A 13,966-nucleotide genomic window follows, 5' to 3' on the forward strand; every position below is an offset into this window, starting at 1 on the left:
TTTGTGTTCGATGTCCGGTCATTGGTATAAAACTCTATAGGTCAACCTCAACCCAACCAATTTAATTAAATGAGCCAAGTCTTTTAATTCTAACTTACTTATTTTGTGTTTTATTCGTATTAGGGTTGTGAGTCATGTAAAAAAAAAAAAAAAAAACATTGTCAACCTAGAAATATTGTATGTCGAGTTCAAGTCATGTCGAGGTATAAGTATAAGACTATATAGGTGAACCGTAATCCAACCCATGTAGAATTTGTGTCGAATTCGCGAGTCATTTTAAAAATTGACAATCCTAATTTCAAGTGAAACTGAGAGAATTTATTTTATGATTCAAATTAGATTTCACAAATCTTATAGTATATATGTTGTCAAAAATAATAAATATGTTATCATGTCAATTAATTTTTTTAAAATGTTGTAGCACCCTATACATCGTTAAATAAAACGAAACAAAATGTTGACCGTAAAATGGGTGAAATGGAGAAGATTTTTTTCCCGAACCCGACATGGGTGGAAACATGTGGTGGGTTATGTAACATAACACATTCACTATCTTTTTTTTCTTTTTTTCTTTTTTATTTTTATTTTTTATTTTTCTGACCAAATACAAGAAGAAGAAAAACTCTCAAAATACAAAACAACGGCTTGAACAAATGAAAAGGTGGTGTTAAAACATAAATTATATTTAAGATCCAGAGTTAGCTAGGGTTTGAACAATAGTTTTGTGCCATGGATTTGAGAGGTGCTCCACAAGGTTATCAATTGGTCCTACATGCGTCACATAAGCTTGCACAAAGATGCCCAGCATGGCTACCATTGCAAGACGTCCTGCAACAAACAATTAAAGATGGTACATAAATAATGAAACGATAATTGATTGTAAGAAAATAAAAAGAAGAGCAAACCAAACCATTTTTAATCTCTTTTAGTTTCCAGTCATGGGCGTTTTTGATATCTTTAGCCAGGCCAAGAGGATTTAGCAAAGGACCCCCAGGATATCTGTTTGTTAAGGACCAAAATGTCAACTTTTGAAGTGATACATATATAAATTTATAATTCTTTTTATGAGAAAATTAGATCGGGATCTCCTACAATCTCTGTGTCTTTCCCTGCAATGCCAAATTGTAAGGAGCAAGCAATTGCAGGGACTCGTAATTGTAGGAAATTTCGATCCGAAAAGATTACCCCGGTTCTAAACCTTCCAGCGCGGCTTCCACCCCGAAGAAAGATGCCTGAGCTTGAGATCCGGGACTAACAAAATCCATGTACCTCTTAGTTTCAACAAACCTGTTCAAATAAACAAAATCATGTTTAAGTAAATGCACAAGATTTGAAACATACAGTGGAAATGATAGCAAAACTATCTTTTGATTATCACTCATCAATGAACAAGATTTGAAAAAATGCAGAAAACCATCATCAATTCAATGGTCAAGATTGGGCGGAGAATCTACCCCATCAAGATGAGTTGGACAATGAATAGAGTCTCCGTGTTGGCAAACTTGAATTTTACTGCACCTGCTTCATACCAAACTGGTATGTTGATGATTCCACTCACACGAAGCAACTGTAAAATATAAAGTACTAGATTAAAAGAAAATGACAAAAATAAAAAAAATTACGAGTAGAAGTTTTCTGGATAAGATGTGTGGGGCTCTTATTATACACTTTCAAGCCTTTGCTTTTTGTAGTCTGCATTGCTGTGCTTGTTTTGCTATATTTGATAGTGAGTAAAATGTTCAATTAAGCAACAAATCATAACCCCTTTGCATTTACATAAACAAAATGATGTTAGAATATTAGCTTAAGCTTTTGGAATAAATGGTAACATGGCATCAAAGCAAAGAACTGAGTTTTAATTTTATCTTTGTCATTCACTTCTTATTTTAATTAAATATTTCAAGTGTTGGGTCTTACTTATTAAGGGAAAGTTTGAGCTCACAAGTGAGGGATAGTGTTAGAATATTAATTAAATGATTGGAGTGCATTTGGCACTGCAATTTTTCAAACCAAAAGTACAATTCTAAACTAAATCGCAGAAAGAAAAAAAAAATGTATCATTTAAAAGAGCGTTTTTAAAAAATTGCAATTTGAAAACATAAAAAAAATCTATGTTTTCAAATTGCAAGCGAGATGGAATGTTTTTAAAAATGCACGATTTTAAAAGTCAAATAACAATTTTACCAAATGCTTAACTGTGTTTTTATAAATCACAAGTTTTCAAATTATTATTTTTAAATCACACGTTTTAAAATCATAAACTTAAACGGATCTCAAATTAATTATTTTATATCGGTTTAAGCCTTTGAAATATGTGACAATTTAATGCAAAGGACTCACAAATGGTTAGTGGCCAGGAGAAGTTTGGGAGTGCTCACATCAGTTAGAAGAATTCCAGCAACTCCAAGCATAGCAAAGCGAGAATGAACCAGCTCTGCCTGCACATACCACTTCAAGCTTTCCGGATCCTCTCCAAGCCCAAGTGGGTCAAAACCAAAATCTCCAGCCAGACTTAAAGAGAAAGAGAGAGAAAAATAAAAAACAAAAAACAATTCGAACAAACCTCTGGCCAAGAACACAAATGAAAATGAACACGTATAAATATAAGGGGCTCACCTTCCATCAAGGTAGGGTGGAGGGTCAAGCCCAGGCAGCCATGTAGGGCGGCCGAGCTGAGCCCGAACCACAGTTCGGGTGAAACGTCGAGTTGTTCCTGGATCTGGTCTAGCAGGCCATGCCTTATAAATATTCTTAGAAATGAAGGCTGAAGAAGAGCACGGCTGGAGAAGAAATCCTCTGCCCACTGCAAGAGCCATGGTTACTTCTTTCACTCTCTATCTACAACTCCTAACTTGTGCCTGGAGCCTGGAGCCTGGAGGCATATACACCACAAAGGTACAGAAACTCCACGTACATGATACAACTACCATCCATGTAAGAAAAATAACATGATAACTTGGGGGCCCACTTATTCCAACTCCTTGGAGTCGTTGGATTTGAGATGTGCAGATCTTCAGATTAGTAAAAGATTTGACCTGATCCTGATACAGCTGCAATCCTCTAAGCTTCAAAGTGCCCTTACCTAGTCTGCAGTGACATCTATTAAGAGGGAAGTTATTAATTACATCTCAAAGTTATTCCTTAATTTTTGATCTCATATACTAGGAAGGCTATGAGGCAACTCAATTTCAATCACAAGATAGAAAAACAAGACAACTCCAGACAACCAAAATCCACTGAGAATTTCTCCGGTGGAGAAAGCAATTTGTGCTTCATTAAGCATTAATATTTAATATGACACTATATGCCGAGAGGCATCAAACAGCTTGTTAAATGCAGGACATCTAAAATTCTCTTCAGAACATAGTAGTACAATTAGACATCATTTTGAAACAACAATCTAAAATACAACAGAGAAGTTCTAAAACAAAGGATTTGAAGCTTCATTGGTGGAGCAAAGAAAGCTGACGAGGAATGGCCATGACTAAGAATGTCATCGCCTGCTGGATATGCTGAAGGAGCTGACTTTCATGGGGGTTGCAATGACCAGCGGGGCCTCAGGTGAATCAGTGACTGCATACTTCTCGTGCATGAAGCGACTGTCAACAATGGAGTCATCCTTCAGGACTATCTTGTAACAGTAGCAGCTCTTCAAGCCCTCCTGATGGCGGTAGCACTCATGAGACCCATTCTTCACCTGTTGGAAGTTCCATATCACACTAAACTTGCCCACAGTCGCAACCAAATGGCGCTCCTGCTTCCCATTCTCTGTGACCTAAGCAATAATGTAAATGAAATTGTCAAGATTATACCCATAGAACTGAGGAAAATCACATGAAAAACTTACCTGAGTTTTTAAATAGATAAAAATTGCATATGGAACACAGATTACCAAGGTTAGGAGAGGTCTAAGACCACTTTCTTTTTTCTTTTTTCTTTTTTTGCAATCAGCACAGAACAATACTGATTGCAATCCACATGATACAAACATCCATGAGCTTTTAGACAGCATAACAAGTATTCTCTTCATGGCTTTTGGAAGAATTTCTACATTAATGAATTTAAGCAGTACATTCAATTACAAAGAAACACAGAATAGAATCTGTACGCACGAGAGAAAGATAAATGAGAAGAATTTCCATGATTGAGCAGCCTCTACAGGAAATAACCCCCAACTCCTCCAAGCGGAAGTATAGAAGTATAAGAAAGCACAACAGAACTATACCAAAATTCTTTAATGGGAGGCTTATCAACCAGATCAGCAGAAGCTCATGATAACTGATCACATTAAAGCAAGCCCAACAGGAAATGCTAGCCAAGTCAATCAAATGCTTGATTGCCAAACCTTAAATCAAAGTATCCATGAGCTGCAAACTCAATGGCAGGCAATCTGTGTGGAAAATGCAATAAACAAGATATACACAAGTAAAAGGAAAATTCACACTGACAAGTCCCACTCTCACCAGAGATATATGTTGTAACTATACGTGTGTGTGTGTGAACAAGCCAGAAGCCTGAGGGTACAAAGGGGCCCAAGGAATGAACCAACTGAACATGGACGTTCTCTTGAATTCCAATACATGTACAAAGCTTCAATCTTAAAGCATCGATTCTGGCATATACAAACAGAAACAGAAATGGTATATAATATGTGGGGTCTAACGTGACATGAAATAAATAGGACATTGGACCAACAATTTGGTGCAATTTGGTCCTTTGCTAGCCATAATTCACATGAATTATAATTCAATTCTATTCATGTAAGCAGGTTAAGATTCCAAGAATATGAACCGAATTCAAATTCAATTCATTTTGGTTCCGAGCACATGAATTGAGTTTTGGAGCCAAAAACACTGAATGGGCTAAATGAATATCAATTATTTAATTCATTTTAGCCAATTTATGGGTTTTCAAACAGGCTAAGCATTTCTAAGAACTAGACTCATAATTTTCCAATGTATTAGACATCCATGTTGCCATTTATTATACTGAGAAAATCCTAATTCAAGAAGGCCATGAAAGTATGCAATTAAAGCAGATGAAACACACAATTTATGAGTCCTAGCAAAGCAAACCCAGCAAAAGAATGTTTTAAAAGACTCTAACTAAGCACCTAATTGCAAATTGAATGGCCGAAAGAAGAATTAGTAACTTCTTACACATTATTCTGCAGGCTAGCAGCTGAAAAAAGGTGCAACTAACAGGCAGATAATATGCTTACTTACCCACGAAAACTGAGCATTTCGAAACTTATTATCAACTCCAGCTAAATGTGAATCTAGAGGATTCAGCTTCAACAATCTTGGAGCCGAGATCCTATTCCCCATACGGCCGGTAAAACCCGTCTTAGTATTTCCATCCTTGTCAGTAAACATGGTGCAGACAAGGATCAAATACGTATCCGTGGTACCCAATATCCACTTCCCATCAAAGGTAACATCTACATGATTAATCGGTGAACCAAGACCGGGAAAAGCCGTCTTCGCCTGCCTCATCGAATTGGTAGAATACAATCTAATCTTCCCGTCAAGAGACCCAACAACAATGGAACCATCACCGGTAGTGGCAAAGCACTGAAAATTAGTCCCACGAGAGAACTGATGCCCCTGTGTCCAATTCAACACAGGGGTGCTAGCATTGGCAAGATTCTGAACCATCCCATTTCGATCACGCATATCCCACCGGCAAAGCCTGTTATCATCCAATCCCAAGAATGTCGAACCCGAGGGATCCAATTGCGCTCCTTTACTATCATTTGTCACATCCCTCATTGTAATATCAGTCCCGTCCTTCCCAAACTTCCACTCGGTCACAATCTTCCCAGTCTCAATATCAAACTGATGGAGCCCTGTGGAATGAGGCTTCCCACCATTCATCGGACTCATAAGGAGCATATTTGTCTCAGCCCGCATTAGCAGCGCCTTTTTCGGCGTGGAATGCACCAAGCTCGAACCTTTCCTGGAATTTCCACCATCAAAATTGACATAAACGCCTTTCCCATGAATCCCATGAGTGAAATTCTTGACAACCTGAACGCCGGAATCACCAACCAAGAAACTATTGTCCAATGCACCCAATGCCAAGCTCTGTATTCCGCCATTGGCTGCCTCCTCGAACTCCTCGCGCAAGTCCTGGTTCGCTCTCACCGGTGTCTCCGAACCCGGGCTCTTCGAGAAGCTATCTTCGGTGTCTTCCCACACCGAATCATCCGCAATTTCAGGCTTCAACCACCCAATAAAGTCCTTCCCGTACACTTTAACCTTGTTCTCTTCAATGGCCTCGACCCCATACGTGTTCTCAAACACACAGTCCTGAAACTTTGAAACAAAGCTCTTATACTCCTCGTCGCTAAAGAATTTCATCGCCCAAACACCTTTGGCCACAAAATCAACTCGACGCTGATCGCCGAAGGTCTTCAATTGCACCTCCGTGGAAACCTTGACCCTAATCTTGGAACCAACTCTCAGAACCCACCAAGAATCTCCGTCTCCGTCTTCGTCTTCTTCCTCCTCGTCGTCGTCGTCACCATCGATCCGAGAGGTCTTGACAAAAGAATATGAAGTGAGCTTATCCGAGACGACCCATTTAGCCGCCGGTGTGCTTCCGCCGATGTGGAGGTAGAGCTTGACGGCGTTCTTGAGATTAGAGTTCTGGGTCGTTGTTGAGGACGAGTATTTGAGCTGGAGGGCCTGGAGCTTGACCTCCACTTCGTCCAAGGAAGACGGAGTTTTTGGTCGGCGCTCCGAGGATCGATCATTGGCATCGTGGTAGTTTTCGTCTTCTTCGTCTTCTTCTTCTTGTTCCGATTGTTCTTCGTGTTCTTCGGCGTCGGAGTCGGTCAGTTCCAGATCTTCGCGGCTGTGATTGGCACCCATTGCTTTGTAGAGAGGCACAAAGAGAGAAAGAGAGAGAGATAGATAGATAGAAGGCCTTGGGGATCTGAGAAAATGGGAAATGTGGAAACGAAGAGCGCCAAGTTCAAAATTTGAAATTGGGACCAGTTAGGGTTTATGATTGGTTAAAAAAATGGAAGAATATGGTTTCCGGGTTATCCAATGGGACCACTGGGTATCGGGTTTACCGGTTTAGGTTGTATTGGTGTAATGGACCAATGGTGTGTTTATTCGGATCCTGCTGTAGAAAAATTAAGCAAGAGTGTAGGGATTACGACTTTGCTACATGTAATTTGATAATTCGACCAAATTCTTAGCGTGAATAATGCTAAAAATTACATTTTACATTTTTAATTTACTATTATCTCAACTTGTTGATGTGGTGATGTTAATTAACCTCTTTTTTTTTTTTTTTTTTTTTCTAAAGAGTAATGACTAATTGTCATTGCTACATAAGATAAGTGAGATAGTGATGATATAAAAATGTGATTTCTAGTATTACTCATAGTAAAATTCATGGCCAATGCATAGCACGTGTGATTTAATGTGATTCTATAGACTCTTTTTGGGTTTTTTTTTTTTTTTCTCAATTTTTTCTAATCACATCCCAATGTGGTATCAAATATTCACACCTACTTCTTATTAACACCATTAACAAAAACTAGCCACATGAGATGTAAGTGATCTCACGTCTCTTTCTAATCCCACCTCCTGTAAGATCCAATTATTATTATGTGACTAATTTTCATTAATGATTTTAATGGGAAGTGGATAGAGCACTTGATTAGACCAATTAGACATTATAATTGAAAGCTCAGAGGGTGTCAAGTGTCAACAGAACTGTATCAAATCCTAAAGGCATGTAAGAGTGTTTTACCAGAAATATATGGTACGGGATATCTGCATTTGAAAATCACTATAAAGACTGAGGCTGCCAAAATTTTGTATTCGAATTCACTTTACTCATACACAAATTTCTTTTCATGTCTTCAATTGAGGTCACCTCAATAATGCTAACTCCTGAACAGCCATCCCCTCCAGTGTCTCTCATCATCTCCCTCAACCTTGCTACATCATCCCACCTCCCTTTTACAGCATAAAGATTGGACATTAACACATAAAACCCACCATTGTTGCAATCCAAGAAAAATAACTTCTTGGCCAGAGATTCCCCAAGCCTGACCTCTTGATGGATGCAACAAGCGCTGAGCAAAGCTCCCCACACGGCAGAATCTGGCTCAATCTCCATATTCTTGATAAAATCCATTGCTTCTTCAAACAAGCCTGCACGACCAAAGAGACCAACCATGCATGCAAAGTGTTGCAAACCTGGCACCATACCAAACTCTTCCCTCATAATTTGGAAGTACCTTCGTCCTTCTTGAAGAAGACCTCCATGGGTACAAGCAGCCAAAACACCCAAGAAAGTGATTTTATCAGGTTTTAGCCCTTGTACTCGCATTTGAGAAAAACAACCAAGAGCTTTATGCTCAAGCCCATACAAACTATAGCCTGAGATTATTGCATTCCATGTTGCCAAACATGGCTCTTTGATGCTCTTAAACACCCTTTCAGCACACTCTATTCTTCCGCATTTGGTGTACATATCTATAAGAGCAGTTCCAACAAAATCTTCCACTTCTAGATTGTTTCTTAGGACATAATTATGAAGTTTATTCCCAAATTGCAGGTACCCAAGTTGGCAGCACCCAGAAAGTAAACTAGCAATGGTAATGGCATCTGGACTGTGACCAAACATCTTCATTTGACAGAACAGTTCCATGGCATCACTTGACCTTCCAGCCTGTACACAGCCAGATATCACAGAATTCCAGCTGATCAATGGTTTTTCATGCATCTCAAAAAACAAAGAAAAAGCAGCTTCTATCTCGTCAAAGTTGGAGTACATGCTTATCAGGCCATTTGCAACCAAACAATCGACACTCAACCCACTCTTTAGTCCATAACCATGGAATGCAAGTCCAGAGCCAAAGTGAGCAGGATGTTTGATCCCATGGAGGATGCTAACCATAGCAACTGCATCCAACTTCAGGTTTAAATGCTGCATTTGAGAAAAACACTCCACCACCATACCCATATTTCCCTTCTCAGCATAGCTTGAAATAATTGCAGTAAGGGAAACCAAGTTGTTCTGGGGAAATGACTCGTAAAGCAGTTTTGCTAATTCTGTGTTCACATACCTTGCATAAACACAAACTAGTGCAGTGATCATAGAAGGATCATTGACCACACCAGTTTTCAGTGCATAAGAATGGATAGATTCAGGATGAGCATTGGCTGACAGAAGGCTCATAATGGTTACTGAATTGGCTTCCACACCTTCCTCCCGCATTCTATTGAAAACAAGCATTGCCTCATCAAAATAACCATTCTGGCCATAGGCACCAATCATGGTATTCCAAGAAACCACACTTCTCTCGACCATTTCCCCAAACAAAAGTTCCGCTGCTTCCAAATCCACACATTTAGCATACATAGAGGTAAGCGCATTCTTAGCTTGAGAATCCAAATCAAGGCCAGCCTTAACTCCAAAACCATGAATAGATTTCCCTTGAAATGCTAGCTCATGCCGACCGCAAGATGGAACTAAACTAACCATAGTCGTGTGACTAGGGATAAAGCCCTCTCTAAGCATTTGAACAAAGAGTTCTAACGCACCAAAATCATACCCATTTCGCGAATACCCACAAATCAATGCATTCCAAGAGACAACATCTCGATCACGCATATCATCAAACACCAGCTGTGCATGTTTTATACATCCCAATTTCATATATAAATTAAGAAGGGCGGTACTTAAATACACAAATTGGTCCCCGCCTGATTTCACCAAATGGGTCTGAATCTGATTTGCTTCTAGTCTTTCCTTCATTGAATTCAAAGCAGAGGAAGACGAAGACGAAGACGATCCACAGGCCATAAGGAGTAAAGAGAAAGTGAGGTCGTTGGGTCTCACATTGGTTTGCAACAATTGGCGAAAGAGGACCAAAGCCCGGCCAGAGTTTTTGCTTTCAATGTAAGATCTAAACACGGTGTGGAAGAAAGAAAGAGAAGGTCTTGGAGAGAGACCCACGGTACGGGACAAGCTCATACTCTGCCCTTTGGCGCGAGATTTGACCGTTGACACGTCCGGCTGCTATCTTTACTACACGCAGAGAGCATTTACGATCCCTGTGTAGTTTTAAAACTATTTCTACGTGCAACCCGTTAAAAAAAAAGTTTTTTTTTTTAACCTGTGGACGCACAACCGGGAGAGAGCAATTCTAACTAATGAATTGCGCTTCTACGTGGAACTGGTTGTAAGCTAATAAAATATTTTTTTTCTCAGAATATTTTGTCCTAGACAACACTTGTGATTATTCAAAAAAAAAAAAAAAAAGTCTTTCTCCTCGGTCCTGGAGGGAGGTAAGTGGAAAATTTACATGGTAAAATATTTTATGTAGTTAAAATAACTGAATTTTCAATCAAGCAAGAGAAATTCAAAATTCAATGGAATCGTAGGAACCAATGGACAAAATAAAAGCTTCACTAATCTCCCATTTGAACTGTTTCTTTCATTTTTGTATTTGTAAAGAGATCCCAATGATTATTTTTCACTGAGAAATTTATTGTAGTCAACATAGACAGAAATCTCTTAGAATCAGCAACAGGCCTCTTGAACCATTGTGGCATTCATTCCATACAAAATCAGTTTTTCTCCCACACAGCGTAGTCTTGGCCAGAGGTGGCAACGTGGAAGTTTGAGGGAACAAGGTTTCCAACTTCAAACCTTGGCCCAATCTTCATAAAGATCGCGTCGTCAATCTTAGCTACATATAAGTCAGCATCAGCCGCTATAATATTCACTGTGCTCCTGCAATTGATCCCATTCCGGCTCCTAATTGCTGTCAAATTGCTTATCTCCTCCTTTAGACCCCATTCAATGAAGTGATCGTAGAACTGCACAACATATACAACCACCATCTCTTCCAGTCAACAATAATAGTATAATAATGACTGACGGATTATTAGCCATATTTAGAATGAAAATTTGATATAAACCTCATGTACAACTCATTTTTGAAAATTTAAGGACGTATATATACACATGGTTAAGATGGTACTTAAAGATGTGGTGACAATTCTGATACCAAATGATATATACCCTTGAAAACTGGCTTTATATACATATGATTAAGATTGCGGTTAAACCACGTGAGGTTGTTAGGATCATAATTAAAACTATATAAATAAATAAGATGGAGGACAGAAATTACGTACTATGTCTGGGCTCCCAGGATGGGTGAGAATGTAAGCATATCCCTGAATGACTTTATCGGAGGGGAATGGCCAAAGCTTTTGAGTAGACCCAGTGTCATGATTGTCAATAAATGTCACTGCATTTTCTGGCTTAATTCCAATCAACCCTGGTGGCTTTCCATTAGAGTCTTTTAATAGCCCGAGCTCCCCGTCCACAGCTGCTTGAAGAATCCCTTTGGTTGTGAAATCAAATGCATTGACAGCACCACCAGCAGCCTGTACCCAATCAGCTAGAGCACCACGGTGTCCATTACCATCTGTCAAATTAAGAGTATCCCATTTCTCCCCAACAGCAAAATCTGGCTTAGTTTGTTCCATATAAATTTTTGTAATACTTGGGGAGTACCCCTTCACAAAATCAAATCGCCACCCATCAAATCCAATCTCAGTCTTTAGCCAATTCATCCATTCAGACAACTCTTTCTGTACTTGTGGATTAAGATGATCAATGTCAGGCGCAGGTTCATAGGCCTCTCCACTGTCAAGATTCCCAGTGCCATCAGAGTAGGTAGTGTCATCCCTGCAAATGAAGGAGGGCCCCCAGTCGAGTTTTCCATCCGAAGTTCCACCTTCAAAGATGCTCCAAATTCCTCTCCCATCTTTCTTCTCAGCAGTTCTGTGGTTTATCACTATGTCAGCAACAGCTTTAATTCCCTTCTCATGGAGAGCGGCAATCAGTGACTTCAATTCCTCCTTTGAACCATATTTTGAGGCATCCAGATCATATAGCCTTCCAGGCAAGTATCCTGGAATAAAACAAGGAGAGACATATGAATTTAAATCACCAATTATCTTAAAAGCTTAACAGAAAATAATAAATTTAATTATTTATTAACACTTTTTTCATGTATTGACTCAAATTGGCCCTCAATCGGCTTCATTCCAGTAGAGTATCATGGAACAAAAAGTATATTAAAACGCAATTAACACATCCGGCGAAGTCGAATTTGGAAGACCTACTCAAGATAGGGGTTGTAATTCGTGTTCACATGTTGGGTTTATATTGTATTGAGGCATTGATATAATAATATATCGATCACCATAACCTAACATATTTAGATAAATAAGTCAAACCCCTCAACACTAACCTACTAATTTTATGTTGGGTTCGTGTCAAGTTAGCAGATCGTGTCAATAATAGACAACATTAAATGCCATATTCGAGTTATGTCGAACCATATGTATAAGCCTATATATGTCAACTTTAACCCTATCAATTTAATTAAACAGATCAATCCATCAATTCTAACCAATTAATTTCGTGTTTATTTCATTTCATATTCACGTTATGATGCTATATCCATATGGTAGCTAGAAAATTAGATCATGGTTCAGATGTTATATAATACGGAAAAATACCTTTTACCCCCTAAATTATCTAGAATTTACAATTTTACCTCAAATGTTTAAAAAGTGGCATAATATCTCTCAAAGTTTCAAACCTTAACACAAAACTCCTGATGTTTAGACTTTACCCCGAAGTAATTTATGTTTATTATTTACCCATACAAAGTATTTCGGCTTGGGTGGGGGGAGGGTGTAAAGTGTAAAATATAAATTACTTAAGGGGCAAAGTGTAAACATGGATTTTTTTTAAAATGTCAAATATTTTGTGGGAGTAAAGTGTCATTTTTTAAACCTTAGAAATAAAATAAGTGGATACCTCGAGAGTAAAAGAGAGCTGAACAAGGAATTAGAGATACCCTGTGGGGAACAATTGCCGGAACTAACTCAAGATCTAGCTAAAAAACAGATAGAGAAAACTGCCATCATGGGTAACTTGTTATAAAATATGTGATTGAATACGAAATTCGCCTGCGGAACAAGAAATTAGAAATACCGTGCTCATCAGCAGATTGAGAAGCGGGAGGAAGCCAGACATGAGTGATTCCGGCATTAGCGAGATCAGGAACAGAGCCCTTCAGTATGTTGTACCATCCAACTTTACTGCTTGATTCCCAATTGAACCCCTGTCATATCATCGTCATCTTGAACAATTAGTTCCATTATGCATATACGAGAGAGAGAGAGAGTAAATGGGTTGCGAGCCATGCCTGAAATAGTATGGCCGGGGACACCATGGAAGGTGAGAGAGAAATGAAGAGGCCGAGGAAGCAGAGCCCTGTTAGAAGATTCATGGCGTTGATGGTTTTGGGACTGGGCACTTCTGTCTCCCTTTATAGGCATCGTTGTCTGGTTTAAAGTTTCGCAAGGTGCGTGTCTAATTTGACGCTCTCGACGTACGTCAAAGAAAGAAAATAGATTGTCACATATTCGGAAGAAAATGGACGGTCAAGAAAAATCAAATGGGAAAACGATCAAGACAATCAAGAAAGTAGGAGAAAAATCCAAGCGTAAAAATATTAACTGATTAAAAATATTAACAAACAATAAAGATAAAATAATAAAAAATAAAAAATAAAAACACTCTTGCTATTTTTTATTCATTTCTTTTACCAAATAACAGTGTCTATTTTTTTTTTTTTTAAAAAAAAGTGTATTTTTTTTGTTCCTTTTATTTCTCTATCACTGTAGCCAGCTCAGAATGCCTACCATTTGCTATAAATAATTAGAAGGTCAAAGTCAAAGTTTCACGTCTGGTCTTGGAAGTATTATTAGAATCAATTGACTTGGCTTTCCCATTATCAATTATCAAACCGACAATAGCACGGAGAGATTTTCGAACATTCGTAGAATGCTATATGTCACATTCTCACCTCCCATTATTCATTAAGAACTTCATTCTTCAAGTT

General features: G+C 38.6%; 4 protein-coding genes across 4 annotated transcripts; all 4 read right to left on the bottom strand.

Moving 5' to 3' along the window:
- Positions 1 to 645: 645 nt before the first annotated feature.
- On the bottom strand, positions 646 to 2,888 carry LHCA5 (photosystem I light harvesting complex protein 5). Its single transcript, XM_059598315.2, has 6 exons — positions 2,617 to 2,888; positions 2,379 to 2,511; positions 1,455 to 1,567; positions 1,186 to 1,287; positions 911 to 999; positions 646 to 828 (listed from the first exon to the last, which is right to left on the bottom strand). Exons 1-6 carry the CDS (start codon positions 2,814 to 2,816, stop codon positions 686 to 688), a joined length of 780 nt encoding a protein of 259 aa, XP_059454298.1. The 5' UTR covers positions 2,817 to 2,888; the 3' UTR covers positions 646 to 685.
- A 344-nt stretch (positions 2,889 to 3,232) lies between these two features.
- On the bottom strand, positions 3,233 to 7,007 carry LOC132185778 (Vacuolar import/degradation, Vid27-related protein). The gene is made up of 2 exons (XM_059599566.2): positions 5,226 to 7,007; positions 3,233 to 3,775 (listed from the first exon to the last, which is right to left on the bottom strand). Exons 1-2 carry the CDS (start codon positions 6,873 to 6,875, stop codon positions 3,494 to 3,496), a joined length of 1,932 nt encoding a protein of 643 aa, XP_059455549.2. The 5' UTR covers positions 6,876 to 7,007; the 3' UTR covers positions 3,233 to 3,493.
- Positions 7,008 to 7,768: 761 nt separating this feature from the next.
- On the bottom strand, positions 7,769 to 10,005 carry LOC148584742 (pentatricopeptide repeat-containing protein At2g04860-like). Its single transcript, XM_088518673.1, has one exon. The coding sequence runs from the start codon at positions 10,003 to 10,005 to the stop codon at positions 7,810 to 7,812; it is 2,196 nt and encodes a 731-aa protein (XP_088374799.1). The 3' UTR covers positions 7,769 to 7,809.
- Positions 10,006 to 10,414: 409 nt separating this feature from the next.
- Positions 10,415 to 13,365, bottom strand: LOC132183909 (alpha-amylase). The gene is made up of 4 exons (XM_059597375.2): positions 13,268 to 13,365; positions 13,054 to 13,183; positions 11,175 to 11,959; positions 10,415 to 10,853 (listed from the first exon to the last, which is right to left on the bottom strand). Exons 1-4 carry the CDS (start codon positions 13,349 to 13,351, stop codon positions 10,602 to 10,604), a joined length of 1,251 nt encoding a protein of 416 aa, XP_059453358.2. The 5' UTR covers positions 13,352 to 13,365; the 3' UTR covers positions 10,415 to 10,601.
- Between the last annotated feature and the right edge of the window lie 601 nt (positions 13,366 to 13,966).

This window comes from Corylus avellana, chromosome 7 (genome assembly GCF_965113065.1).
Source record: "Corylus avellana chromosome 7, dhCorAvel1.hap1.2, whole genome shotgun sequence".
Taxonomy (NCBI): Eukaryota; Viridiplantae; Streptophyta; class Magnoliopsida; order Fagales; family Betulaceae; genus Corylus; species Corylus avellana.

Bases quoted from the DNA above. Each gene is read 5' to 3' on its own strand.
- LHCA5 (XM_059598315.2), bottom strand. From the start codon at position 2,816: ATGGCTCTTGCAGTGGGCAGAGGATTTCTTCTCCAGCCGTGCTCTTCT. The intron at 1,288-1,454 runs GTAGATTCTCCG...TTATTTGAACAG, and splicing joins GTCCAACTCATCTTGATGGG to GTTTGTTGAAACTAAGAGGT. The intron at 1,000-1,185 runs GTAATCTTTTCG...CTTAACAAACAG, and splicing joins CTGGAAGGTTTAGAACCGGG to ATATCCTGGGGGTCCTTTGC.
- LOC132185778 (XM_059599566.2), bottom strand. From the start codon at position 6,875: ATGGGTGCCAATCACAGCCGCGAAGATCTGGAACTGACCGACTCCGAC. The intron at 3,776-5,225 runs GTAAGTAAGCAT...ATTATTGCTTAG, and splicing joins GAAATGCTCAGTTTTCGTGG to GTCACAGAGAATGGGAAGCA.
- LOC132183909 (XM_059597375.2), bottom strand. From the start codon at position 13,351: ATGAATCTTCTAACAGGGCTCTGCTTCCTCGGCCTCTTCATTTCTCTC. The intron at 13,184-13,267 runs GCATGGCTCGCA...ATGATATGACAG, and splicing joins CCCCGGCCATACTATTTCAG to GGGTTCAATTGGGAATCAAG. The intron at 10,854-11,174 runs GTACGTAATTTC...TATGTTGTGCAG, and splicing joins ATCCTGGGAGCCCAGACATA to TTCTACGATCACTTCATTGA.
- LOC148584742 (XM_088518673.1), bottom strand. From the start codon at position 10,005: ATGAGCTTGTCCCGTACCGTGGGTCTCTCTCCAAGACCTTCTCTTTCT.